Genomic DNA, 26,302 nt, shown 5'->3' with positions numbered 1-26,302 from the left:
TAGGATCTTTAAAAAATATTTAATATTACAATGGTAAGCATGTGACATAATTCTTTAGGAGGCTATACCACAGAGATGAGCACTATACCACATTTAATACTTTGCTTCTCTATTTACCAGCCTGCAAAGTCTGTTTTGATCAATAATAAACTTCCATTGGGCTGCTCAATTTCCTGGGTTGCTTCCATGCTTGCTACATCAATGAAGATGTGAATCAAGTATTGCCTTGATATCCAGGTGGAAATCTGTACTCTAGCATCTCTCATTTGTAATCTGTTCCTCATTTCCTAAGTCTCTTGATATAAAGAACTTACTTAGCCCACCCAACTAAGCTACACCCACCCAAGCTATTAACAAGCAACAAACAGATGGCAATTCATGTCTGAAGCAATGAAGAGGCATTGAAGAACATTTCTCAAAGTGCTTCCAACTTGTCCGGCATCCCTGTGTTCTTTGCTTCAACTGCTTCACAACTCTGCTGTTTAACATACTGTTCCAGCAAGGAAGTCAAGTGAACAGGGCCACGTTGCAGAAGTGTGCTAGTCTGGGATGTCATGAGAGAGAGTGCACCCACTACACCCCCTTGGGCAGCCACCATGGACGGCAGCTTGGCATAGTTTGTGAAACCTTGTTTGCTTAAGATGACATTGTCAACGCAAGCTCCTGGGAGGATGAGAAAACAGGAACATGAGTAACACTCTTACTTAAACTAATTTGGAAGATAACAGAGTCTGAACTTTATAATACTGGGTCCAGAACTTATACACAGAACTGTAGACACACAGTGTTGACTGAATTGTTTTTAAAACGGAGATATAGGCCCGAAGTCCTACTCAGAATATACCCAAATAAATTAATGGAACCAAGTTAGTCACGTCCATTAACTTCAATGGGTTTATTCTGAGCAGAACTAGCAATGGATACAACCCATAATCTCTAGGTAGATCAAACTAATGCTAGGAGGTAAATTTACATACACCGTCATGTTTGTGCAATATATGCAAGGATTGGCTTTCCCTGAAACCAAGCTTCATGTATCCACACCATTAATGGACCTTTTATATATTCACACTATACCCAACTCTTCTTTCCAGGGAACTTTCCATGTTTCCCAAATGGTCTCACATCCAAGCAATTTACAGGGCCAGACTATCTTAGCCCCTGCAAGGAATCTGCATCATGTGTCTTCAGACCATTCTCTGGGTTTCTCCCAGTACCTTAACTATGTTTATCTGTCTCCTCTCTGTTATCAAGCGCCTTCTTTTAGTGCTACACGACTGCCCTCTGCCATTCCTACTCCTCATTGTCAAGCCTTGACTTCTTTCCCCAACTCCATCTTATTAACTGAACACAGATTTAAATCCTTATGGGAAGGAACTGCACCACCACTGCATTTTGTAAAGTGTCTAGTGCTCTGAGGGCACAGATCAAGGTTCTTCATTAGAGCTTTCAAGACTTACCTAGGAGATTAATCTGTGGCATACTCCTCAGGATTCGCAGCATTTCCTGTGCCCTTGCTTCTGGACTCATCAGTAGAATGTTGCGCCCCACAAAGAGAGGGAGGAGATTTTTATATTTGGATTCCAAAAGAAAGGGTTTCAAGATCTGGAAAGGTGGAAGCAAAACATTGAGAAGATACATACTAAGATGGCAAGCCTTCAGTTTTGATATACAGTAGTCAAGGAACACAGTAAGTATGCAGCAGCTACATCCTATTTTACTATATTGGAACTTTTAAAGGACCAGGAAGAATCTCTGGGTTGAGGTCTGGCACCTCTCACTATAAAGGAGCATCCAGTTGAAGGAAAGGCTCAATCTAGTGAGGGGGAGAAGATGTAAAAACAAGAAGGGTTTGGGGAGGTAGTTGCACTGGTATATGATTTGACTAACCCAACCGACGGCTCAGTCTTGAATTACCATTTGATAAATCACTGGAATACATTGGAGAGGGTGAGAAGACCCCCTGGGAAATTTTATCAGTTAAATCCAAGCTCTTTTTTTGCCTCATTCAAAATTCCTTGGATGTTGCTTCCGAGCAGCCACCTTCAAATGGGTCTCAAAATTTCACCTTAAGCAAAATTTAGTGGCACTGGTTGTTTCTAATTAAATGCCAAAAGCAGCATGTGCTTTCCTGCTGTCTAGATACAAAGATCATGAAGATATCAATGAATACCCACACCCCATGCTGCATTATGCACATCCAGCATAGCAGATCCACATGTGAAAGTTTGGCTCTGCATGAGTCTTGCTTTCACAGGATACGGGAAGCTGCCTAGAAAAATGGAATCTCAGGCAGATTGCACTCTGAATTCCTAGACGAACTGTTTGCATAGAACTATACCTCGTTGGGGAAGAATTTGACATGGATGTTATACTTCCGCAGACGATGCTTCATGAGTACCATATCATTTCCAGGAACAGAGTTGTATTGGCACACAGCAATCATTTTACTCTCAAGGAATGCTTGTTTCGCATGTCGCCGCAACAACTTCACGTAGCCATTTTCCTGGGAGAGGGGAGAATTTTGTTTGCCACCATTAGATCCGAGAAGAGTGAAAAACTACAAGGCTGTCTAGTATTTGTGGTCAGTTGACTGTAAATAAAGATTTGATTTGACTGCAAGACTGTCTAAAGCTATAGAGATGCAAACTCTATAGTTTACAAGGCACATAGGATAGATGAGCAGAGGTTTTGAATTATGCTTCTGGTAACATAAAGGTTCTGTTTAGTTGCAAACAGATGCGTTTAACTGCAACTAGTATGCATGCTTGCTCAGAAAACACATGAATTAGAAAATTTAAAAGCTTGATCAACAGTTTTTAATGATTTAAATAATTTTTTAAAATACATGTTTATTTCAATTTACCTACCCTGACCAGGGAATAAGACACTTCAATGTTCAGTAGACCTAGCAAAGCACAAGAACTAAAAACAACTCAGGCAACATGTACAAAACTGGTAGAGTTATTATTATTATATATTAATTACTATATTGCAAACTCATATAAATATATATCTATGCAGTGTACAGAAACTAAAACCGACTTTAGACTGAAGAGCAGTCTCCCCATGCCACATATTTTAAGAGAGTGAATTGTACAAGGTAACTGAAACTCCTTGCATTACCCTAATCTCTTTGGATCCCAGCTATTAAGATTAGTTGTAAATGACTCCTTTTTCCCAATGACTCCATTTTCTAGAACAAAACTTTTTTTAAGATCATGGTGGAAAAGCTTTTTGCATTTTAAGGGATATAATATCATATATGTATGTTATGCTGTAAATCACCTTGTAGCCTTTGGATGAAGGGCGGCATATAAATTTCTGAACAAAGAAATAAAAATAAAAGATGCAGATCCTGAAGCAAGTTCTTTAGAGCTTTTTAGGTCAAAAGCAGTACACTACAGCTAGACCCTAAAAGTTCAGAAAAAGAGCAAAGCATCAGATATCACTGTCTTTTGCATTTAGTGTGGTATCCTCATCATGCTAAAATGGTTATCTGGTACAGAATTCATATAAGCCCCACTGCAATTGACAACGCCACAGACAAAGGAGTGTGGCTAGTCTACTCAAGGATTCTGCCCACAAATGGGCCTCTGTAATGTAGAGTTTATATAGTTACAACCAGCCTAGAAGGATGAGGTGTGCTGTTACCTCAACAACTCTTTCACGGGGTTTGATGCACTTCTCTGGGATCAAAGGCTTTGGTGGTATGTATTCTGTCACCGCCAACAACTTCTGCCGCATAATGTTCATAGGCTTCCAGTGGCGAGTGACAGATTTGGAGCCATGGCGAATAAGCTGAAGGGTGGGCAGCCAGCCTGGGGCAGTGGAAAAACAGAACAATCAGACTGGTTAAACCCCCAAGGCACAATCCCAAAATGTAGAACATTACATAGGCTCCCATACTGTGCAAAGCCATCTTTTTCAACTATAAAAAATGAGCTAAGGAGCAGCATAAAATCGTCACCCCATGCCATAGAAGATGCCACCCCACAAATTAATTCACACAATCCAGCCTACAGTTCTCTAAAAGGCAGCAACATTAACCTTACAGAGGAGATCGCTTCAGATGACTCATACAAACCAGCCAAATTATAGGCTGCAGCAGAAGGCGAAAAATGTCCAGGCCTAAGAAAATAGCAATATTGTGATGCTGTTCTACATATCTATAGTTTTAAGTATTGTATGCAGCTCTGGTTGCTCAACATCCAATGTGCTGAAGAAGGTACGAAAGAGCATTAATTTTTTTGGCAGGTGTGTGTCCACACATGGGTGCATATCCACATAAGAATTCTTAACACATCTTCAAATGGAGGAGGATGCTAAATGCTAGTGAACTGGAAGGAGAGACAACAGTACAGCCTGGATCCCAATGGTACTGGGAAAGTAAATATAAATTATGAATGTGTAGTTAATAGCAAGGAACAAAATAGCAAACAACATTTAGGAAGGCTTATGGCATCAGAGGAAGGAAGTACTTTTATACACTGTTTGTACTTTGGATGCCTTGTCTATGGGCAGATTTTGTCCAGATTTGTTATATTAAATAAACATCCCAATGGGTAACAATACATTTCACAAGAATGACAGGTCATATAAGGAAATGTCCCTTGCCACAGGGAATTTGAGCATACATTTGTGCAACGGCTGGGGGTGGTGGGGGAGAAGAGAACCTAAATTGCTGCGAAATTTGAGTCTGGCATTCCTGAAGAGTCTTCATGATTACACCGGTTTAAAAAACGGAGACAGCTGCGTTAAGCATCTTATTCGTCTTGAAATGAATGAGTGGAGACGCTACACAGTCTGCCAATTAAAAAATACCAACCTTAGAAAAGCCGCTTGATCTTGGGGAGTGGGAAGGGAAGGAATGATTAGATTCTGGATTTCAGCAGGACGAGATTTAGGACTCCTGAACGCTGGATCCCAATGGGGAGAAACATAGGAAGAGAAGAAGATACAACGCATGCAGAGGACATCTATTAACATACATTAATAGCAAGAACAAAAGTTCCCTGCCCTTACCAGTTTTGCAAAATCTTTTGCACCAAGGAGTAGCGGCAGCCATCTTGAGGGGGTGTGGACAACAGAAGCTGAGCATTATGGGATGGGAAACAAAGGTCCTCCTTCTGGGGGGGATTTAAAGGAGACGGAGCCTTCCTTTCAATGAAGAAGCGCGCTACAAAAGAAACCTTCTGTTTCCTAGCAACGGGTACGCTCTTTCTCCTGTCTCACACAATGTAACTATTTCACAGAAAGCCATTTTTAAGCGAAAGGCGGAGGCTCTGACAGCACCTCCACAGTCATTGCGAGAGCGACTTTTGTTCCCGATCTCTCTCTTGTTGTGGCTAAGGTGAACCCCGAAGCTTCACGGTCTCCATCAATCCCCATTGCACCGAGCTCAGCTCAGGTTCCCCTCGCCAGCCCTACTCTCCCCTAGCTGTTGCTAGAGCCTCCTCCCCAAATCACATTGAGAGATCCTCCGGGATTTTGCTACTGCTAGCGCAGAGAATCTTCCTCAAGGCCTCACCTCAGGTGTTACTTAATGCCCACTTCAGACTGTGACACCCCTCTCCTCAACGGGGTAAGAAGAAACTCCCCTCTCAAGTCACTGAGATGTTACAAGGGATACCCCGCTAGGCGCCAGACATTCCAAACGAGAAATCCATTTCCCCTTGCTAGGAAAGATCCCGCCGCAATCTGTTGCCAGCGTGCATTTCAGAAAGACTCTCTCAACGCTTATAGAGATTTCTGAGGACAATCCTTTTGCAGACTCCTTCCCCAAGTTGTTTCTAGGGCGGCCTCATCCCCACACCACACAAAAAACCCCTCCTGCCTCAAGCTATTGCTAGGCAAGAGAACACCCACTGGACCAAACCTTGGAGGGGAGACTGCACAAGCGTTCCTAAGGGGAATTCCACAAAAACCCCTGTCTGTTACTAAGGTGATCCCACGACTTCCCATCAGTTGCTAAGCAACGCCCAAGCTATTGCTAATGCTGTTTCTTCTCCCCTCAACCCCCACCCCAGGGCGCTTGTTGCTAGGGGGACTTTACCACTAATTTCAAACTGTTGCGTTGGAGATTCCCAAACTGTAGCTATCACAAGATTCCCCAGCTCTACAAATTTCCAGACTGCCCCACACTCGCATACATCTCTCAGGCCTTGTTGGACAGTTGCATGACTGGGAGGTGTGTCTCCAGGCTGGTGAACCTTTTCATCAATTATGCCAGAAGGTGAGTAATCTTGTCTGAAGGGGCCTCATCTTCTAAGTGGGGCTGGCTTTGTGTGTGTGTTTCATGTAGAGATGCATAGGCACCCACAACTGTTTGCATAAGATTGGCTTTTTGAGGGAAGAGCATCAAGGGCGGCTTCTGGGCTTCTCACACCTGCATTACAGGGAGAAATCCGACTGGTGAAAATCTTCCTTATCAACATTATGGATACCTCAGGTACTCTCCATTACTAAGTGCTGATAATAGTTAAGACTTTGTTAGATCTTATTTGCTTTCCAGTATAAAAATTAAACAGGTTATAGATGAAGGGTAAGTGTAAGAAATCATAGAACTTTTAAAAAGTGGAACTTTCTAACTAGAGGCCTTTTAATGTAACATAATGTAAGGATAGGCAGAAATCTATTCTAGGGCTTGCCAACCGTTTTGAGCCAGTGGGCCCATTTGGTGTTTTGAGAAAGTGCCATGGAAGGCAGTCACAACATGGCTGCCATGGGAACATGGGATAGCACAACATGGTTGCCACATCTAAAAGCAGAAAAAGAGACAAGACCACAGAATGATGCAGACACGTTCCTGACCCCCCCAAATAAAAAATTAACAGGAAAAAAGTGCTTTGCATTACCCACTGTTGCCATCACGTCAGTCAAAGAGAGAAGCTCAATGCACCTTTCCTCTGTTCATAATAGAAGGCAGAGATGATGGGTTCCTAGTCCTAGCATCCAATGAATCGTGAGCATGTTTAAGAGGATGTATTCAGGATAGGGAAGGTTGAGCTAGCGCAAGGGGGAACTGAGCAGGAGCAACTAATTTCTCATGCATTGTGAACTTTTGAGCAGATGTTTACTTTTGCAAGGTCCTGGAGGGGGCACACGGGCGCTTCAGTGCACCATATTGGTAACCCCAGTACTAGTCCTTGATCTACTGGTAGATCATTGGCCAGTTTCCATTTGACCCCCTTGCAGACAGATGGGTAACCTGTGGCCCGCCACATGTTGTTGGAGTCCAACTCCCACCGGCCCCAGCCAGTTTTGCCTGTGATGATGGGAGCCCAAGAAAATCTGGAGGGCCACAGGTTCACCATTGCTGACCTAGTGCCTGTTGATCACCTGGGATTCTTGCAAAGACTGCTGGACTATGGGGATATTGGTCTGATTAGTAAGACATTTCTTGTGTTCTTAAGTAAGAGTACATATGAAGGCTCACTTAAGGCCCACTTCTGGTTTAGTGAGCAGTGTTTGCGCTTTGACTAGGGAGACCTACATTCAAATCTTTGCTTGGTGCACAAAAGATCCCAAGAGGAAGTGAATATAATTATTACTTTATTAAAACATTTTGTGATGGAAACGGCTACCATGGGTCACAACTGTGTGGCTATGGAATGCATGCTTTAGTTTGTACTACTACAGTTTTCTGAAGTCCTGGCAGATAGAATTTATCATACATAGCTGACTAATGAGACAAATGTGGGTTAGGATACTGTGCCTACCAGGTCAGTCACCTTTCACCTGTGACATACAATTTACTTTGGAAGCTGTAACCGAATTGTATTTTAGCAGGAAGAAAGGAATGCTCCATTAGCCTAAAGCTTCTGCAGACATAAAGCTTGCCTTCTTTACAAGGCTCAGACCGACCGCTGTTACTACTGTGGAATGGAAATCTGCTTACTGATATCTGGGGTGCATTGTGGGGAAGGAACCAAATGTGCCTTAAGGATGGTGACGGAGAGTCTATCCTTTATGGTCCCTTGCATTTTGTGGTGCCTGTGTAGCCTGCAACACGCAAACCTTGCCTCACCTGCTTCTCTACTTCGCTTCATTCTTCTTTTTGTCCTCAATAGTTGGAGACCTGTGTTGTTATCTGAAGGCAACTGAAACAGATCAAGGGAAAAATAAAATGAATGAAAGGATGGATTGGTTATCTGTCTGGATGCTCTGGTGTTTCATAAGGCCTGACTGTAAAGATGCCAATTAAAGAGGTGGTTATATGGGAAATGTGTACTCTGTGCTGACCAAAAATGGTGGGAGGAAGGGAGAACAGATATTATCATCAGTTCTGAAACATTACTAAAAATACAATGATGTGGGTCATTTTGAGACATAGGTTCCCTGTCGTTCAGTTCTGGAATGGTGAGGGTGGGGTGGGCCGCAGATATTACTCCAATGTTATTTATCCACAACAAGCACTGTCACTTTGAGAGCTGATAAATATCAAAGTATGAACAATTATGTCCAGAAGCAGGTTGATGTTCAGTCCAACTTGGTCTCCCTGATACTCCCACAACAAGCTCTCATAGTGAAACATGGGGGGCTGAGCACACAGCAGAGATTTATTCTGGTAGTTTTCCATGGCATTGAGCCTCTTTGGCATTGATCCATGGTATTGAGCCCCTTTAGACTCTTAAACTTTGACACTTGTTCCCAGTCCCTGATATATCCAGACACTGACTTCTTACTACTCTCTTTAAAATGAACATAGTTGGAAAGGATATGTGGCACATTACCAGCTCAACTGTGCTATCACAATCCAAGAGGATATGTAGAAATCTCTGTCTCCTCCTCAGTGCCATTTTAGTGCAGTTTGGTGAACTTCCATTCTAGAACAAGGAAATTTACTCTTAAGTTCGGAGACAGGGGAATATTTTGAACTGGCATCCTCTACAGAGACTGCCACATTACTGCAGCCTTGTGTTTCTTAGCACAAATAAAGATTAGCAGAAGGACCATATTGAACGTAGAACAGCATTGATTGAATAGTGTAAAGGGGCCTTAATGTGGGAACACTCACATTTTTCCTGGAAAGCAAATGCTTCCATTCACCTGTAACTATCTACCATTGGTGAAGTATCCATAGACCAAGCTCCCTCCCTTCACGATTTATACTATAGAAGTGGAACCTGCAACAAAATGTTGCAGTAGTGGCCTCCTGTTCAGGACCTTAGACAGACAACAATGTCTTTTCCCAGGATATTCCACCACCACCCCCGTAAGTAAGCCCCACTGAGTTCACTGGGGCTTACTCCCAGTTAAGTGTGTATACGATTGTAGCCTTCGTTTCTCTATTCTTGACCCATGTACAATAACAGTTCATGCTCAAGTCTTAGACTGAGGGCAGAGAGAACTCTACAGATCAGCCTGGCTTTCAGACACATGAGAACTGTGCTTTTCAGCAATTTTTTATTATCACATCAGACTAACAATGAAAGAACAGAAAGTAATAACAGGTATGTTTAAAATCATAATTCAACTAATTGAGGGAACTCATCCTAAATGGTTATCTAGATTTAACAACAGCAGTGAGGTGTAGTGGTTGCTAGAGTGTCAAACTAAGTCTGGGGGGGGCTCAGGTTCAAATCCCCACCTGGACATGCTTATTTTTTATTACTATCCTTGGTCTAATCTGGTACTTCAGGTGAATTGTTAGCTAAATATCACCTCGTTTTGAGATCCAGACAAATAAGACTTCCAGTGTTTTTGCTTCCAGAGAACTCACAGAGGTCCTCCAAAGGAGGGGTGAGCTTGACAAAATCCCTCATTGCCCAGAGGAACCTGAGCATTCCAGTGGAGAATGAAGCCCTGGAGAGCATGTGAGTATCCTATGGAAGTTTAAATTGGGGTTGAGGTTTTACTCAGGTGATAAAATGCAGGAAAGGAGAAGAGGTACAGTGCTGATTTCTGAGAAGCATCTCTTCCTTCAGATCCCAAGCCTTGACTTCTCTTCAGATCCTCCGACTAGACAGAGAGAGAATTAACTGTATCACAAATCTGGAAGGTTTAGAACAGATCCACAGCATATACCTACAACAGGTAAAATATTTCATTACACTGTTCATGGTTCATGTCATGGTACAATAACACTCTCTTGGAAAGAAGGGGTAGTAGGAGCATCCCAGGAGAAAGATAGCAACCACTTCCAAGGATATAGTGAAACGCATAGATTGTGCGTAAGAGCACTCAACAGCACAGAAACAGAAGCAGCCAAAAATAAGTTAACTAATGCACACACATGCATGTTTTAAACTTATTTATCAGTCAGAGGTTCTGAAGCTGACCAACGTTAATTTCATTTTTAGAACCAAATAGAGAAAATTGAAAACCTAAGCTGCTTTCCCAACTTGAAGTAAGTTATATTTCTTGTTTTTACAACATGAAACAAATTTTAAAAAAGCAGCTTAACAAAAAGCAGGTCTGTCAGAGGATTCTAGCAGATCAAGCTGTTCCCCTTCCAGATCTGTCTAGTCTCCTACAACAAAGCATTTCCATTAATGTGTTCACAGCCAGAGACCAGAGTGAGAGAAGACAAAGGAGGCCAACAAAATATGAGCTAGAGGGAGAGAGAAGAGGTGGACTGGGGGAAAACAGAAATAGCTCTATGGCCATGAAGTGTATCTGTGTAGGAATTCACCTTCTCTGGAAGGCAGTACCAACTTTGGTCTCCTGGATATCATAGTTTTCTCCTCTTCTCATACAATTACAGATTTCTGTCATTAGCTGGGAACTGCATTAGAAGAGTGAACCTCCAGGCTCTCCTGAAGCTGCAGTTTCTGGATCTCTCACACAACTGCATTGAAACACTGGACACAGGTATAACTATTCCACCACTACCACCCATATTCTCTCTGTGGGCTATCATTTGGAAGTTCTCAAAGCGCTAGCTAGGGCCCTGTTGTAGAAAACAACTCATTCAGCCATTCACTCTGATGGATATTAATTACACCAAATCTGCCAGCTGTTTGTCAAGCCAGTTTGACAACAAAAATAAAATCCAACAGTAATATTAACTCAAATTCTCTTACAGCGCAACACGTCTACTCACTGAGCTCAAATGAGCTTACTCCCTGTACATGTACATACAGTAGAACTGCAGCATTAGGCAAACTAAGCCTAATGTGTATTTACTTATTTTGTGTGATTCATTCTGCCAAGGGCAATTTGCTCAGCACCACCCTTGTCCTGCTACCCTGGCCACCAGAAGTCTGATTCAACCTCACCTCTGGTTTCTATTGTTTCCCCTAGTGTAGCTCCTAAGTACTAGAAACTACTTGTAATTCTATGCCCAATACTTATTTCTGCACTTGTCTGGTACAGTGGTGATATCACAGATTAAACACAGCTCTGAATAAAGGCATTAACAGCTTCATATGCCGAATGCCAGATGTGAATCTTAGCATCCTGGGTTCAGGCTCTAGGTCTGCCAATGACTTTGCTATTGAGGGTAGCAGAGGGGTGGGGGAAAGACAGGCAGATATGACTCATCGGACACAACTCCAGGGGTTCTAATTAGTTTCTAGTTCTGATTTATCACGTTATACTGTGCAAAATTCATATGTGCTGTTTGTTTTTTAGTGTTTTTCTGTATTTAGTATTTGGCAGAAGCTGTAAATTAAGTAACGTACCAGGATGAGTCCCTACACAAGCATCATTACAATGAACAGGAGCTGTCATATTGTGCATAGCAGAGCGATTAATTTAAACTGCATTTGCACAAGGGAACTTCCCAGTGGGTTATGTGCCTTATATTGATCAGATCTGTCTGCCACCCTTATTTTGGTCTCAGAATCTGACATCAGAGACACAGCTGCCCCATGTTAATTGGGGAGGTGTGATGTTTGCCCTCAGGTGCCAGACTTTAATGAGCCAGCCCTGCATCCTCAGTACTATATAGCAACCTGTATTTATTTCCCTCCTCTTCAGCTTCCCTGATTCTACTTCACTTTCTGTACAGATGAGCTGCCCCAGAGCCTCGTGGTCCTTGACCTGACAGGAAATAAATGCACTAAGCAGAATGGCTACAGGTAAAGCCAGGAAGCAATTCACACTCCTCCAAAATACCCCATCCAATAGCTCTATGGCCACGTAGTGTACCTGTTTAGGAATCAAGAGTGCACTCATCAGCCCCATCTTTGGGACCTCCCTATCTGTTGTCCTCACATTGGACACACTACAGCAATGGAGGTCTCCATGCAGAGCACCAGAGAATGAGTGGAATCAATAAAGATAATGCTCAGAATTGATGGACACATGGGAAGACATAGCAGGGCTTTTTAAGCCAGGCTGTGTGGCTTCTAGCATTTCTCTCAGAAATTAAATCTCTGTGGGTTGAGTGTAGAGGCTCTTCTCTCTGTGTTCAAGCACAAAAGAAATGGATGCACCTAGGAAGCATCTGCGGGAAGTTGCATCTCCTTTAGCAACAGCTTGTACCTCACTATGGGGACTGCCATGTGTTTTGAAGATGAAGCCTATTGTTTGACCCCAGCTTGAGAACTCTTGCTTTCTTCTGGCCACCCCAAGGGAGCGTGTGCTGGCGGCGCTGCCCCATCTGAAAGAACTGGATACTCAGGGTGTCCCAAGCTGGAAAGCCCCTGTCCAAAACAGGGAAGAGGAGGAGGAGGAAGGTTCAGAAGACAGTGACTACGATGGCTGGCCTGAGCTCTCTACTCCTCTGAGCACGGAAAAAGGTATCCTGAATGCTTAGTTGCCAGGCCAGGTTTTGGGTATTAGGAAGATGGGGGGGGGCAAAGACCTTCAGGTGCTGGAGTCAGAATATATTATTGAGAGACAGTTTAATGCAGTATTTAGTGTTGGACTAGGACCAGGGAGACTCAGGTTCCAGTCCCCACTTAGACATGAAACTCACTAGATGACTGGCCCAGTCACTGTCTCTTCTACCTCACAGAGTTGTTGCAAGAACTTAAGGGGTAGGGATGGAAGAACCATGCACACTACCCTTAGCGCCTTGGAGGAAAGATGATATACATGTAATGAACATTATGCACATTAAGGAAGATATCATGACCATCATTTGTACAGCCCTTCTTAAAAGGCCTTTCTCAATCATTATTATTTGATTTATATCCCACCCTTCCTCCCAGCAGGAGCCCAGGGCGGCAATCTTTACACCATTTATCTTCACCACCAGCCCTATTTGTATACCAGTTTTATGCCTAATTTACATAAATTAAAAAATAAGAGCTGGTAGATCTTAATCTCTGTATTGTGTGCGTTTAACAGAAAATCAAGATTATTAATAATTATTCAATTAATTAAATATTTATTTATTTAATTAAATAATTACATTTATTTTCCACCTCTCCCCATTATGGAACTCAAGGTGGCATAACTGGGATTCCAGGGAGTCTCCCTTCCCTAGACAGACCAGAGCCAGCCCTGTTTAGCGTCTGCAAGGTGGCTACCTCATATGCCTGGGACTATAGATACAGGAGATCTTTGGCAACTCTCCAGCTTCCAGCTGAGCTAAGTCTGAGCCAAAGGAGTCATATTTCCAATGATGCATGGCCTAGTCCAAAATTCATGGGGTTCCACTAGTCATATTCATATAAATTATAAAGGAACACTCTGTGCATGTATACCAGTGGCAGCAACCGCTGAGGCAGAGCTCCCTGTGCCTGCTGAGCAAGCATCTTCTAGGTGATGCCAATTCCATCTTATTGAAACTAATTTATTTTGTTTTGACCAAATACATGCTGTTGCCTCTTCTTTTGGCAGACTTCTTCATGGACCTCCACAATGAATTTAGCGGCCGCTCAGCCCAGAGAAGAAAGGAGGAAGTGAAAGAGCATGAAGACCGTTTGGAGGAGCTGAAGCTGCGGCAAGATCTGAGACAGCTGGTGTTCAGCACAAGCCAAGGGAGGCCCCAGCCCTTGAATATATCAGGACCAACAACCCCATCCCTGGAGGACAGCAGGTTCCAAAGTGAGCACCATCCTGCTCCTAACCCACTTGCAAATCCAACACTTCATACAGGGATAAGAGCTCCAAAGGGGAAGGCTGGGGGCTCAAGTCAGACCCAGTCAAAAATTTCTAAAGGAGAGGTTTCTGGTACAGCAAAAACTGCAAGCAAGAGTAAATAACTGATTATTGCATTATTTTTATTTAAATGTTTTATTCCGTCAAACAAATATAACACTTCTTTGAATCTAACAGGCAGATGGGTTGTTCTCCATCTATTTTTTTAATCATACAAGGAAGAGTGTGCATGTGTGGGCAGGGCAAGGAAGCTTGCCAGTCAGAAACAGGCATCCAGATGGCCTCTGCTGAAACTTGTAGGCAGTATTTCCTCTGAGAAAAGGGCACGGATGGCAAGTCCAATTGCAAGTTTACTCAGGCCAATGCGGTTTGACCCTCTAATGAAATGCAGGGAGGCTTCCTGTGCCTGTTGGAATTTTGCCCTACAGATATTGACTAGATGAAAACTGGTTTGACTGCAACAGCCATTTCAAAAGGAACCTGGAAAGAAAACAGTTAACAAGGCTGCGCAGAATTCTGTTGTGGGAGATGGTTAGAGCTCTCTAAAACTTGGTTAGAAGGTAAAATAGTTACACGGGTCTGAATCTTCACATATGCCCTTTAAAGAGAGACTGCATCACCTCCAGTTTCCTCAATCTGGCAAGCTGCACATGCGTGCTGTATGTAGGGGCCAGTCTACGAAGGTGTGGGGGTTATCATAGATTTGCATCATCAACTCTGAAAGGCTTGGGATGGGATCTTTGTTCTTCAGGCAGCTCCATTTTAAATCATCTCAGCAACAGAGAACAGCAGGAAGGTTGATGATATGGAGCTTGGAAGTCAGGACTACAGCTGCAGGACTTGAAGACAGCAAGAGGTTCTCCTTGATCCTTTGATGTTCTCAGAACTGCAAAGGGAAGCAGGAATATACCTTTGATGGCTATTCTGCTATGTTCTTTCCAGAATACTATATTGATAGTATATGCTGGAATGGGTGGGGGGTGTTTTAAGAAAAAAATGTGAGATTTCTCATTTCTCAGGCAGATGGTAAAATCTGGAAAACTGTTCTCAGTTTTTAGAAAATACAAATCTTCTCCCAGATTACTTTTTTTGTCCCTCCAAATTCACTAAACTAGAATATAGTGGCAATCTAAAATTAATTGAGACCCATCTATCGAAAGGATCCGCAACAGCTCACCCTTTAGAATTCTACTGGTCCATCTAGCCCAGTTCACTACCTTTGGCAGTAACCAGTCAGACCCCCTAGAAGTACACTACAGCACTAACTCACCCCCTCTCATTTGTCTGTAGTCCTTGGACAAAGAGGCTTCCTTTTAGCGATCACACTTGATAACCACCATTAGACCCAGCCTTCATGAGCTTTTCAACAACACTATGGCAGTAACTTTCAGTAACAACGAATTCAAAAGTCTGTGTAAGCATACAGGATTTTAAGGGTGTTTTTTTTTTTAAAAAAGTACAATGTTATCATGATCCAAGTAGGGCAAAATTCACACATGGAACTCCTAGTAGCAGGAGTAAACCTCAAATTACCTGCCATGGCATTCATCATTTATATAATTTGAGTTCTGTGTCCACAGAATTATAGAAGAGGTCTGCCAACTCCTGGAGTTTCAGAGTGAAGGAGCCCGCCAACAAGTTTTTCATAGCCTCCAGGGCCTGCCGCTGAAGTTTCTGCATAGTCTCCTGGAGTCTCTGGCGCTCATGCTGGAGTGGTGGGGAGAGAAGAGGAAAAAGAATGGGGTAGTACTTATGAGGATTGTAGGGTGCTGCCACACCTCATTGTTGCCCACCCCTGCCATGGCCAATGCTGACCCCAACACCCATAGCCTATGTCATAGTAGGGTTGGGGGTACAGAGCACTGGAAGGCATTAGCTGACCCCAAAATCTGACATGACATGCTGGAATAATGCAGTGGGCTACTACTGGGTGGGACCACATCCTGAGGCACTGGCATTTACAGAGCAACAGGCACAGTGAAAGGTGGAGCAAAAGTGATGGTACAGAGACTGAAAGGAGTAGGGAGTATGGGGTGGTGGTGTAGAGAGCGCACCCAGAGAAAGAATAAAAGAGGACATGGAAAGTAGAACCAAGTTAGTTTGGAGATACTGGATGACGGGAAGCTGGGTAGAGTCTGGGATTCAGAATGAGGTGGGGGGCAGCCAGAGATTGCTGCGGGGATAATGGGAGTTGTAGTCCAATAACATCTGCAGTGCCACAGGTTCCCCATCCCCAATCCATGCAGACTGGCAGCAGCTCTCCAGGGCTTCAAGTCAAGGGTGTTTCCCAGCCGGTGACTGAATGTGCAAAGAAAGTGCTTTACCACTGAGCTACGGCCCTCCTCTTGCCAAGCAGACTTAACAGATATAAGAGTTGCACAGAAGTGTCGTGGGTCACCTCATTATGATCCATGACTTCCAGGACTAACTGATGCTGCCTGTAGAGGTCATGCCGTCTGTCAACCCGGCTCTGAAAGCGGGGGGTTTCTCTGATGGGGTCTTTGTCTCTAAAGCTTGGCGACTGCACCTGAGGAAATGAAGTGACGTTGGGAACAAAGATAAAGGGTTTGAAGATAGACCTGTGAAGGAAGAGAAGATAAGTCTGTCAGATGCATCATTCACATTCCGGAACTCTGATTTTTTGCCATTTCAAAATCCCTAAAGCATGACAAAGAGACGGTAGGGGGAACAAACAAACTTAACATGATATATACATCCAAACTCAAAAATAAAAATGCTGCTTTTCTGAAGCTCAAAGTGGCAAACAAAACACAAAACCACTATAAACACAATGTAACAAATAGGCCAGAGAAACTAAAGCAGAATCAGTCAAAGTGTGTAGGAAAAGTCTTATGTAGCTCTCTTGTAATCCCAGCAGATAGCAATTTTCATGTTTCATTGGATTAAAGGATCAACTGTCTAGAGACCACTACTATAAAGGCAAAAGTGCTAGCTGTAACTATCCTTACTTGCCCCAAGGACAAAGCAACAAGTAATACCAATTGTGCAGATCTCAAGTCATGTGTGGCCTCATATAGAAAGAGGCAGCCCTTCAGGTACATGGGTCCAGAAGGACTTTAAAAGGTTAAAGCCAGTCCTTTCAGTTGATCCCAGAAGCAAATTGACTTCTGGGTAACTGGTGCAGAACAGGCAGACAAAGTATGCAACTACATTATGAATGAGCTGAAACTTCTGCATTGTCTTCAACAGCAGCCCCACTAAGAATATGTCACAGTAATCAAACAAGGAAGTTGCCCAAGACCATCCAAGATAGCTTAACCATGTGATTTTAGCCCGGGACTGCCATCTACAAGTCCAAGAGGGCATTCTCGTTTTTTTAAGATGGAACATTAAGGCAGCCTGTTTAGGGTTATATAGTTTTCAGACAAACACACTGAATTTGAAGGCAATCATTAGCAAACTACTGATGTAATACATTCACAGTGTCCCAGTTTCCATAAGAAGTAGGCCACTACGGTCTAGCCCAGCTGACATTCCCAACAAAAGCATATTTATTTATTTATTTATTTATTTATTGAATTTTTATACCGCCCCACTAGCATAGCTCTCTGGGCGGTGTACAACAAATATAATGAATACAATAGAATCACATAGAACAATACAAAAAAAAATGCAAATCCATAATCTAAAACCAGTTAAAACATATTTAAGAAAAGCTAAAATGCCTGATAAAATAGGAAGGTTTTAACTTGGCGCCGAAAGGATAGCAATGTCGGCGCCAAGCACACTTCTTCGGGAAGACTATTCCACAGTTCGGGGGCCACCACTGAGAAGGCCCTAGTTCTTGTTACCATCCTCCGAGCTTCTCTATGAGTCGGAACTCGGAGGAGGGCCTTCGATGTTGAGCGTAGTGTACGAGCAGGTTCATATCAGGAGAGGCGTTCCAAAAGGTATTGTGGTCCCGCGCCGTATAAGGCTTTATAGGTTAAAACCAACACTTTGAATCTGGCCCGGAAGCATATAGGTAGCCAGTGCAAGCGGGCCAGAACAGGTGTTATGTGTTCAGACCGCCTGGTCCTCGTTATTAGTCTGGCCACCGCATTTTGCACCAGCTGTAGTTTCCGAACCGTCTTCAAAGGCAGCCCTACGTAGAGCGCATTGCAGTAGTCCAATCAAGAGGTTACCAGAGCATGAACAAGCATCCCTATATAGAGTGCCAGTATAGGATGTAGCATGTCTCTTGTACACTAGTGGCTAGAGGAGAGAGAGCTGTTGCACTCATGCCCTGTCTAGGGACCTCCCATAGGTATTCTGGTTGGCCACTGTGGGAAACAGGATGCTGGACTAGTTGGGCCTTTGATCTGATGCTGCAGTGCTCTTTCTTAACTTCTTAGGTACATTCACCAATTTTAATCAAGCAAGAGTTTTTGGCTCACCTGGATGGGTCTGGCGTGGCTGTGAAGAAGTGGATGCAAGGCAAGTGAGGATCCTGCGGAAGAATAGACACCATGCTTCCTGTGGTGCAGAAACCTTCAGAATCAACACAGATCCCACTGGCCTTATCACTTAAGATGGTCATAATGGTCTCTGCAGTGATCTGCCCTATAACAATAAAGAAGATGATGGGAAACTGCACAAACACCCAAACAACTGGCAATCCCATCAGTCATGTAAAAAAAAAATTCCTAGGTGTCAGAACTCACAAATGCAAGATGGTGGCATATTATGAAGTCAAGGCAAAGTGGCAGATTTGGAAAACCATTAATAGAGTCAAAGTGGGAGACAGAGAGATGTGCCCAACTAGGCATAATCCCCTGGGAAGGTCTCCTGCACAAGCCTTATTGGAAGAGGGTTACAATTTGGATTTTCTGCATCAGGCACCAAAATGTCCTTTGTCAGCCTTAATACTTGTCAGAAACCACCTCTAACTCTGATTTCTGTCCCACCTAAGCCTAGATGAGGAGGGAATGGCTGGGATTTCTAAGTGGTAAGAAAAGCACTCTGTATGTGCTCATAAGGACTCACCTACTCCCAAACATAATGCACTAACCACCGCACCAAACAGTTTTTGGTCTTCAAGAATGGGCAGCATCAGAAGAGTCAGAAATCTTAAGATAATGAATCTAGCAATTTGGTCTCAGTGTTATGGAGAGACCCATTATTACCATATAGATAATCCAACCACATCTAAAATTTCATTTTACTAGATTATAGCATTAATAGTACAAAAAAAATTATTTAGAACGTCTGGTGAACAGAAAGGTGCCCATACTTTGTTTGGCAGGGGCAATTGGAGCAGAGCCCCTGAAGAGGATCTTGCGGTCAGACAGACATGTATGGGAGGAGGCAGCCTTTCAGGTAACCTGGACCCCAAGCTGTGCATGACTTTAAGGGTTAAAACCAGCACTTGAAATTGAGCCTGGAAAAAGGCTGGGAGCCAACACAGCTGACAAAGCACAGGCATAACATAAATAGTCCCAGCTAATAATTTTCTGTCCCTATTGCAATTTCTGGGCCATTTTTAAAAGCATCCCCAGAAACAACACATTGCAACAGTCTAAGCAGGTTTCTCACATTCAATACTTGTCAAACAGTGACATAAAGAATACCATCACACAATCCCAATATCCTCCATATGCATAATGAAGGATGCGGGGTAAATGGAGCATAAATGTTTGCAGAACTGTGGCCAAGCCCAAACATAACCTGTGGGGTGTGTTAGGTGTGGCCAGCTCCTATTTTGTATCGGTATGTATGCTTTCATGACGTGGGTAGCCTGGACCACACAAGCGCCTCCCATGCTAGCATCCTTCCCACATTACAGCAAACCAAGAACAATTTATGAACAGAACCAGTGTCCTGCCTCTACAGGTGGTTGCTAGTGTCCTGTAGCAACGCTCTCTCTGACTTTAGCAATGGAGATTAAGCTGTAGTTCAGTGGCAGCACACATGATTCTTTGCACCTATCCTTAGCATGGGAAACGTTCCTAGCATCAAGGGAAGAGCTGTGGCTCAGTGGCAGCACACATGATTTGCACGCAAAAAGCCCCAGGTTCAATTCCTGACATCTATGGCTGGGTATCCCCGTCTGAAACCCGGGAAAACTGCTGCCAATCAGTGCACACAATACTGAGCTACTTGAACCAAGGCCCTGACTTGATATAAGGCAAAGTCTTATGTTCCTATCTCCAGTTAAAAGATCTCAGCTAGCAGGATTAGGGAAAGCTTTTCTTTGCCTGATCCTTGAATCCTGCTGCTGGTTGTGAACAGAGTACGGGACTATATGGGCCAATGGTCTGATTCTGGGTTAGGCAGCTTTGTATGTTCAGTGGACCTAGGCCAGGGGCAGATTACAGCACTGTCCATCTTGAGTCATGCTTGGGAGGCAACCAAGAGGGTACTGCAGTTTTCAGCTGTCGCCAGCAGGGGGATCACATGACCAGCTAAGGTGAATGACATGGACAACATTTTGAATATCTGGACCAGCTTAGCAGCTCTAAGGGACACCTTTGCTGTTCATCCAGATCCTACAGCCCCACCTCCCCACACAAAATAAAGCCAATAATTTAGCATCCAAAGCCCATCCTTCCAAAATTTTGGAAACACACCTGAATGTTGGCGCAGCAGCTGCTGGCCAACACAATAGCGAGCTTTGGCTGCCTCCATGCGGACAGGCTGGTGGGTGAGCGAGAACACCTCTGTGAAGTTGAACTCCCCTTTGCCACTCCACCATCCTTGCTTTTGGGCATGATCCCTTAGGCCTGTATGTTCAGCAGTAATGTTGGTGCCAATGCTCAACTGGTTGGAAATATTCCGAGCACCTTCTGTGGAAAGGGGTTGGGGAAAGACAAGAGATCCTGCTCAACAAGTGGAAAGAAGAGAATGGCTTAGCTGATCTGGAATGCAGTCCCATAATACACTGTGACAGCCTGAGACTTTGGATCTAGTTTTGAAAGCAGCTTCTTAAAACTCCTGGATTTTCATCCTTGTTCATCCTTTTGTTCCCGAGCCAAGTTCAAGGTGTTACTACTGGCATCTACAGCCAATGGCTTGTGACCAGTTTACTTGAGGTTTCACCTTGCCCCATACATACCTATTCAGCTGCTTCAATCCGCAGAATGTGCCCCATTATGTTCATTCCACATTCACAAGAAGCCGATCTTTGAGCAGCACCTTTGCTCTGGAACTCACTGCCTAGTGACATTAGACAGGTGCCCTCGCTATTTTGTTTTAGACATCTGCTGAAATTTTTTTTCCAGCAAGCGTACTCAGGAATGTAGAGTGCAATCCTGAATCATGGAAGCTGATGTAATTTATGTCAGTTTAAATTAAGCCGGCATAATATATGCCAGATCCAAACCCTGTTCAGGAGCAAGGCTACTGCCAGCTGAGCTGGCCCAAGCCTGACAGAGGGAACGCAAGACTATAACCACCCATATATCAAATAAAAATCAAAGAATAATAAAAAAGAGAGTTTGACTTACACCAGTGGAAATTCAGCTGTGTTGCCAGGTCATGTGACTGAGCTGAATGAACACCAATGTCTCAGGGCTTATGCTGGCATAATTTACACTGGTTTCGGTTCAGCCGGGATGAGCTACTAGCCGCGATGGCTATGCTCTGATCCCATGCTTGAAGGCAGCAGCTTTTGAATACCAGTTGCTGGAAACCGGATGGAGAGTGCTTTTGCACTCAGGTCCTGCTTGCAGGCTTCCCATAGGCACCTGGCTGGCCACTGTGAGAACAGGATGCTGGACTAGATGGGCCACAAGTCTGAGTCAGCCGCTCAAGCATGTTTGCATGCCTTTTTTTTCTTGTTTTCATAATTTATTCTGTAATAACATAAGAACATAATTATGAGAATAACAAAAAATACGCATGCAAACATACGTGCTTGACTTTATCCAGCTTCAGAACTGAGCTATTCTCAGTGTAGAATCTAGACCAAGCAAACAAAGCCCTGACTGTGCGCAAAAGAAAAACACCAGTTACTTTTGTGCACCAGTAAGATCCAAGTTTCCTATCATTTCTCTTTACAAAATACCTTGAATCCTCTGAGCTGCCCAGAACCGCCCAGCTGTTTCTACGACCCAAGCTTCAGTGCGATCCGCAAGGAGGAAGGTGTTATGGTAAATGAAAGGGGTTGACTCCTCCTTACAGCTGCCGCCCTGGCCATAGCGTTCCAGAAGTGCCGTTATAACCTGGACAGCTTCCTGGGCACTGCTGCTTCTCTCCAAACCCAGCCTGAAACACATTATGTAGCCATTATTTACACCGCAAACCTGGCTGTCAACTACTTAATTCAGGGATGGCTAACCTGTGGCCCTTCAGATGTTGCTGGACTCCAACTGCCATCAGCACCAGCCAGCATGTCCAGTTGTCACAGATGAGGGGAACTGTAGCCCAACAACATTTGGAGAGTCATAGGTTAAGCACCCCTGTCTTAATTAATGCATTTAACTTATAGTAATTTTAAACAAGTAATATATTTTCTCAATATAGATTTTAAAAGAGGATTTTGGGGGAATCAGGAAGAAAAGATAAGTTTATTCTAAGTGTAAGATAATTTGCACATAGTGACTGTTCATTGTTAAAAAGACAGCTGCTATTTAACACTTTTTTGTTCATCCAGTTGGGCATACAGAAAACTCCCTGTATTCTGCAATAACTCTACTAGACTAAAATGTCTTCAAAAATAAACAGCTTTCAAGACCTATTGATACTGTGAAAGATCCAGGTTTAAAAGACACCCGTTTCAACTATCAATGTCTATTATTCTTATTTAGCCTGGGGAAAAATTAAGACTGGGGGAAGCATAATAATAGCATATGATAATATTTACTATTTAAAGGTCTGCTCTATAGATGATGGGGCAAATTTGTTTCCTGCTATTCAAGAGAATAGGACATGAACTAATAGCTTAAATTACCAAAAAAAAAAAAAAAGGATTCTGATGAAAGAGTAGAAGGAACTTCCTGATGGTACCAGCTATTTGACAGCAGAACAGACTGCTTTGGAAAGTAGTAGACTCTCCTCTGTTGGAGGTTTCTAAATAGAGCCCAGATGGCCACTTATCAGTGATGCTGTAGCATAGATGTGGGGAACCTTTGGCCCACCATATGTTGCTGAACTACAGCTCCCATCATCCCTGGCCACTAGCCTTGCTTGCTGGGGCTGATGGGAGTTGTAGTTCAGCAACATACAGAGGCCCAAAGTCCCCACACCTGTTGTAGCAGATTTCCCACATGGACAGAGGGCTGAACTAGGTGACCTCTGAAGTCCCTTAGGGCTCTTTTGAAGTCCCAGTCACTTTAATGATCATCTGTATTGCTTTAATAATGTTTTATGTCTTAATGTTGTACACTATCCTGATATTTTATGATATTGCAGTATAAAAATACTTCTATAAATAAAATAATAACTCTGATTCTCCGAGATACTATTATGAGTAACTAGTGCTATAACTATTCTTAGCTCACCGATTCTCACACCAGTTTTTGAGAGGTAGGCCACTGTCATTCCCATTTTACAGATGTTAAGAACAAACAACAAAGACCAGACATAATCTGTTTTGTCGCTGACACGGTGGGGAGCCAGAAGCAGGCCCAATAGCTCAGCCTCCATGCAGACTAGCAGTGCAATCACAGAATGGCACACAATCCAGCATGAGCTGTGTGTGGCTTCATCAACTCATGCTATGCATGTCGTTGTCTATTACCTGACCAGATCCATGCCAAGCAAGGCTTCCTCCTCCCCAACTGGCTCCTTGGTCCATACCCCTTCATTGCCAATGCAGACACCATATTCATTAGCCCCCATCTCAGCTCCCCACAGCCAGGCTGGTCGACTGAAAATGACTGCATGTGTCTTCTCTACCTGGTCCACTTCAATATAAGTGCACTGGGAAGAAAGTCAGCCTTTGTAACACACTTATGCTAAAGACGCTTTCATTCTTGTTTACATACACACACACTGATACATTTCCCTGTTTGCATTGAGAAAAACACATAGAGTCTGAGATGGATTTTTTTAAAAAAGGGGGTGAATCTGGCACCTATAACCACACTTGAATTTCAAAGCTTGCTGTCGTTACTAATTTCCATGTGCCTCCAGTTAAAGGTATAGAATTAGATCAGAGCCATTAAGTATACTGCTGGACCTATTCCTTCATCTACTGCCAGGAGGAGACAGAATTTCTAGCACTGGAAGGGATCTTTGAGGCCATCTAGTCTAACCCCAAGCTCAACAAAGGATCTGCAAAGCAGGATGCAACTGCAGCACCCCTGACAGACGGCCATTCATTCTCAGCTTGAATAGCAAAGGAGAGTCCATCATCTGTTGGAGTAGTCTGTTCTACTGTCCAACAGCTCTTTTCATCAGGAAGTTTACATTAACATTTAACCAAAATAGACTTCCCTGCAGTTTTCTACCCACTAGTTCTATTCCTGCTCTCTGCAGCAACAGAAGATGCAAGTCTGATCCATCTCCTGCATGACAGCCCTTCTGATAATTGAAGACCGCTATCATATCTCCCCTTACTTTTCTCTCATAAGGGAAAACATACCCAGCTCTTTCAACATCACAGGGCATGGTTACCAGATAGCCTGCCATCTTAGTCCTTCATCTGGACCCCCTCCAATTTCTCAATGTTCTTCTTAAAATGTGGTATGCAGATCGGAACACAAGACTCCAGATCATTAGGTCTGACACTGCACTAAGGACAGATTCCATCTCCTCTTTCCTGATAGTGGCTCAGTTCACACCTAACTCTAAGCATGAGGGCTCCTCTGATGGTCCTGCTATTGCGCTATGAGCTGAGCCATGGTTTGGCTTAGTATGTTGTCCAACCCTGTCTCCTCCAAACAAACCATGAGAACAAGGCAAGAACAAACCTTGGCTACAGCTCATGGTTTATCTGGAGCAAGACAAACTGTGAGCTCAGGTTCAGATGGCATGTTAAGCCAAACCATGGTTTAGCTCCCAGCAAAACAGTAGCAGGAACAGCTCAGGTTCGGATGGCATGTTAAGCCAAACCATGGTTTAGCTCCCAGCAAAACAGCAGCAGGAGCAAGTGACCACAATCTCCTCTCCAGGAACCTGCACACTCACACATTTGTGGTAAGTTATGTTTTGGCTTAGTGTTACACACAGACCAGGGCACTGTTTGGAAGGTACTGTGCAGAGAATGTAGATGCCAGTAATTTGAGGGTCCTGGTCATGGGAGGGTTATGGCAACAAATATTTTTGGATTTCCTACTCCCTGTTGCTTTCCATAACAGTGGCCTCCCTGGCAAACACTCCCCCAGTGGTTCCAGCTCACCTGGACCTTTGTCCCCTTGGCATGGCATCCAGCTGGGAAATAGACTACCTCCTGGACTTCATCCCTTGGCCGGTCTGAATTCTTGCCAAAGATGATCTCTCTGGCGGCAGAGGCCGGGGAAAGAGAGACAAAGCAGTCGCAGGAGGAGGGTCCACAGAAGCCAGGGGCTGCCATTCTACCTACAGGCAAAACCACAGGCCAAAAGCTGAAGACTGCAGCTTTCACACCCTCCAAGCTTTGGATAAAATTCTCTTCGCTTTCTCACACGAGGGAAGGGTCCCCCTGGCCTCCGCTACTCAGTTCCATTTTATTCCAAGCTCCTCAGGGCCAGGATTTGCCACTTCACACTTTTAACATCCCATGCCCACTGATGGCGCTATAAGAAATCATGCCAATGATCTTCCCAATAACCTCCCTCCACGAACCCTTTTGCAATGCCCAAATCCTTCATGCACTCTTTGTAATACTTAAAACCCAACTCCTCCCTCCGGTGTCTGCGGTGGGGGGTAAAGAGCATTGCACCTTCTTATTCTCCCAAGAGATGCACGCACCAACTCGTCCATGCCTAACCTAGCCGGAACGTCCATTGCTTTGCAATGATCAGATCAGACCCCACCCCATGTTCCTCTGCCGTCCAGGCCCTGGAGGCAATTATCGCCTATTGCACTCCTTTCCACCAACCCCCATTGTCACCCCCCTCCAGTCGAGCTTTACGATACTAATCTCCGATACTTATCCTTTGCAATTAGACACGTAATCGTCCCACCTTCTGCTTTGCCCAGTTACGGGCGTCCTCTCATGCACACGACCCTTTACACTAGATTTCGTCCTTACTCTCTCCCACTCCTAATTCCTCCTCGGGTATTACAGGCTTCGGATGCAGCAGGAAGCAGTCTCCGATTATCTTTCCCCTCACTTCTTCCGGGTCTTTTGCAGTTAGAAAGGAACTAGCGTAGCAACCCGGGGGCAAACTTTGCAAAGCTGACATCCGGACTGGAGAACAGCGCTACAGCTGGATTGTAT

At 43.8% G+C, this 26,302-nt stretch overlaps 3 protein-coding genes across 7 annotated transcripts; 1 reads left to right on the top strand and 2 right to left on the bottom strand.

Annotated features, from left to right (window-relative positions):
• MRPL10 (mitochondrial ribosomal protein L10) lies at positions 1-5,167 on the bottom strand. 2 transcript variants are annotated; one of them, XM_061592217.1, is made up of 5 exons: positions 5,026-5,167; positions 3,655-3,821; positions 2,342-2,506; positions 1,461-1,605; positions 1-663 (listed from the first exon to the last, which is right to left on the bottom strand). In XM_061592217.1, the coding sequence occupies exons 1-5, from the start codon at positions 5,099-5,101 to the stop codon at positions 416-418; spliced, it is 801 nt and encodes a 266-aa protein (XP_061448201.1). In that variant the 5' UTR covers positions 5,102-5,167; the 3' UTR covers positions 1-415. The 2 variants fall into 2 exon arrangements, with proteins under 2 accessions (XP_061448201.1, XP_061448202.1); XM_061592218.1 differs by lacking the exon at positions 5,026-5,167 and adding an exon at positions 4,829-4,996.
• On the top strand, positions 5,058-14,547 carry LRRC46 (leucine rich repeat containing 46). 2 transcript variants are annotated; one of them, XM_061592215.1, is made up of 8 exons: positions 5,058-5,212; positions 9,716-9,818; positions 9,930-10,038; positions 10,305-10,351; positions 10,709-10,815; positions 11,957-12,026; positions 12,523-12,689; positions 13,738-14,547. In XM_061592215.1, the coding sequence occupies exons 1-8, from the start codon at positions 5,167-5,169 to the stop codon at positions 14,100-14,102; spliced, it is 1,014 nt and encodes a 337-aa protein (XP_061448199.1). In that variant the 5' UTR covers positions 5,058-5,166; the 3' UTR covers positions 14,103-14,547. The 2 variants fall into 2 exon arrangements, with proteins under 2 accessions (XP_061448199.1, XP_061448200.1); XM_061592216.1 differs by having other exon boundaries at positions 5,059-6,235.
• On the bottom strand, positions 14,104-26,302 carry SCRN2 (secernin 2). Of its 3 annotated transcripts, none has more exons than XM_061592212.1 (9): positions 26,114-26,302; positions 25,280-25,458; positions 23,678-23,859; positions 22,004-22,203; positions 20,568-20,783; positions 18,396-18,561; positions 16,397-16,577; positions 15,532-15,705; positions 14,104-14,884 (listed from the first exon to the last, which is right to left on the bottom strand). In XM_061592212.1, the coding sequence occupies exons 1-8, from the start codon at positions 26,265-26,267 to the stop codon at positions 15,547-15,549; spliced, it is 1,437 nt and encodes a 478-aa protein (XP_061448196.1). In that variant the 5' UTR covers positions 26,268-26,302; the 3' UTR covers positions 14,104-14,884; positions 15,532-15,546. The 3 variants fall into 3 exon arrangements, with proteins under 3 accessions (XP_061448196.1, XP_061448197.1, XP_061448198.1); XM_061592213.1 differs by having other exon boundaries at positions 26,046-26,206; XM_061592214.1 differs by lacking the exon at positions 25,280-25,458 and having other exon boundaries at positions 26,046-26,206.

This window comes from Rhineura floridana, chromosome 11, assembly GCF_030035675.1.
Source record: "Rhineura floridana isolate rRhiFlo1 chromosome 11, rRhiFlo1.hap2, whole genome shotgun sequence".
In the NCBI taxonomy this organism is placed as follows: Eukaryota; Metazoa; Chordata; class Lepidosauria; order Squamata; family Rhineuridae; genus Rhineura; species Rhineura floridana.
This window is presented reverse-complemented; position numbering and strand designations above follow the sequence as displayed.

What these genes read in the sequence shown, in the direction of transcription:
- MRPL10 (XM_061592217.1), bottom strand. Translation starts at nt 5,101, where the DNA reads ATGCTCAGCTTCTGTTGTCCACACCCCCTCAAGATGGCTGCCGCTACT. An exon ending in CAAAAGATTTTGCAAAACTG is followed by an intron (nt 3,822 to 5,025) that starts GTAAGGGCAGGG and finishes CCACTGCCCCAG; the next exon opens with GCTGGCTGCCCACCCTTCAG. An exon ending in TCAAATTCTTCCCCAACGAG is followed by an intron (nt 1,606 to 2,341) that starts GTATAGTTCTAT and finishes CCACCTTTCCAG; the next exon opens with ATCTTGAAACCCTTTCTTTT.
- LRRC46 (XM_061592215.1), top strand. Translation starts at nt 5,167, where the DNA reads ATGAAGAAGCGCGCTACAAAAGAAACCTTCTGTTTCCTAGCAACGG. An exon ending in AGCTGCTTTCCCAACTTGAA is followed by an intron (nt 10,352 to 10,708) that starts GTAAGTTATATT and finishes ATACAATTACAG; the next exon opens with ATTTCTGTCATTAGCTGGGA. An exon ending in ACTAAGCAGAATGGCTACAG is followed by an intron (nt 12,027 to 12,522) that starts GTAAAGCCAGGA and finishes GGCCACCCCAAG; the next exon opens with GGAGCGTGTGCTGGCGGCGC.
- SCRN2 (XM_061592212.1), bottom strand. Translation starts at nt 26,267, where the DNA reads ATGTCAGCTTTGCAAAGTTTGCCCCCGGGTTGCTACGCTAGTTCCTTT. An exon ending in CTTGGCATGGATCTGGTCAG is followed by an intron (nt 22,204 to 23,677) that starts GTAATAGACAAC and finishes AATGTGTTTCAG; the next exon opens with GCTGGGTTTGGAGAGAAGCA. An exon ending in GCCACGCCAGACCCATCCAG is followed by an intron (nt 16,578 to 18,395) that starts GTGAGCCAAAAA and finishes CTTCCTTCACAG; the next exon opens with GTCTATCTTCAAACCCTTTA.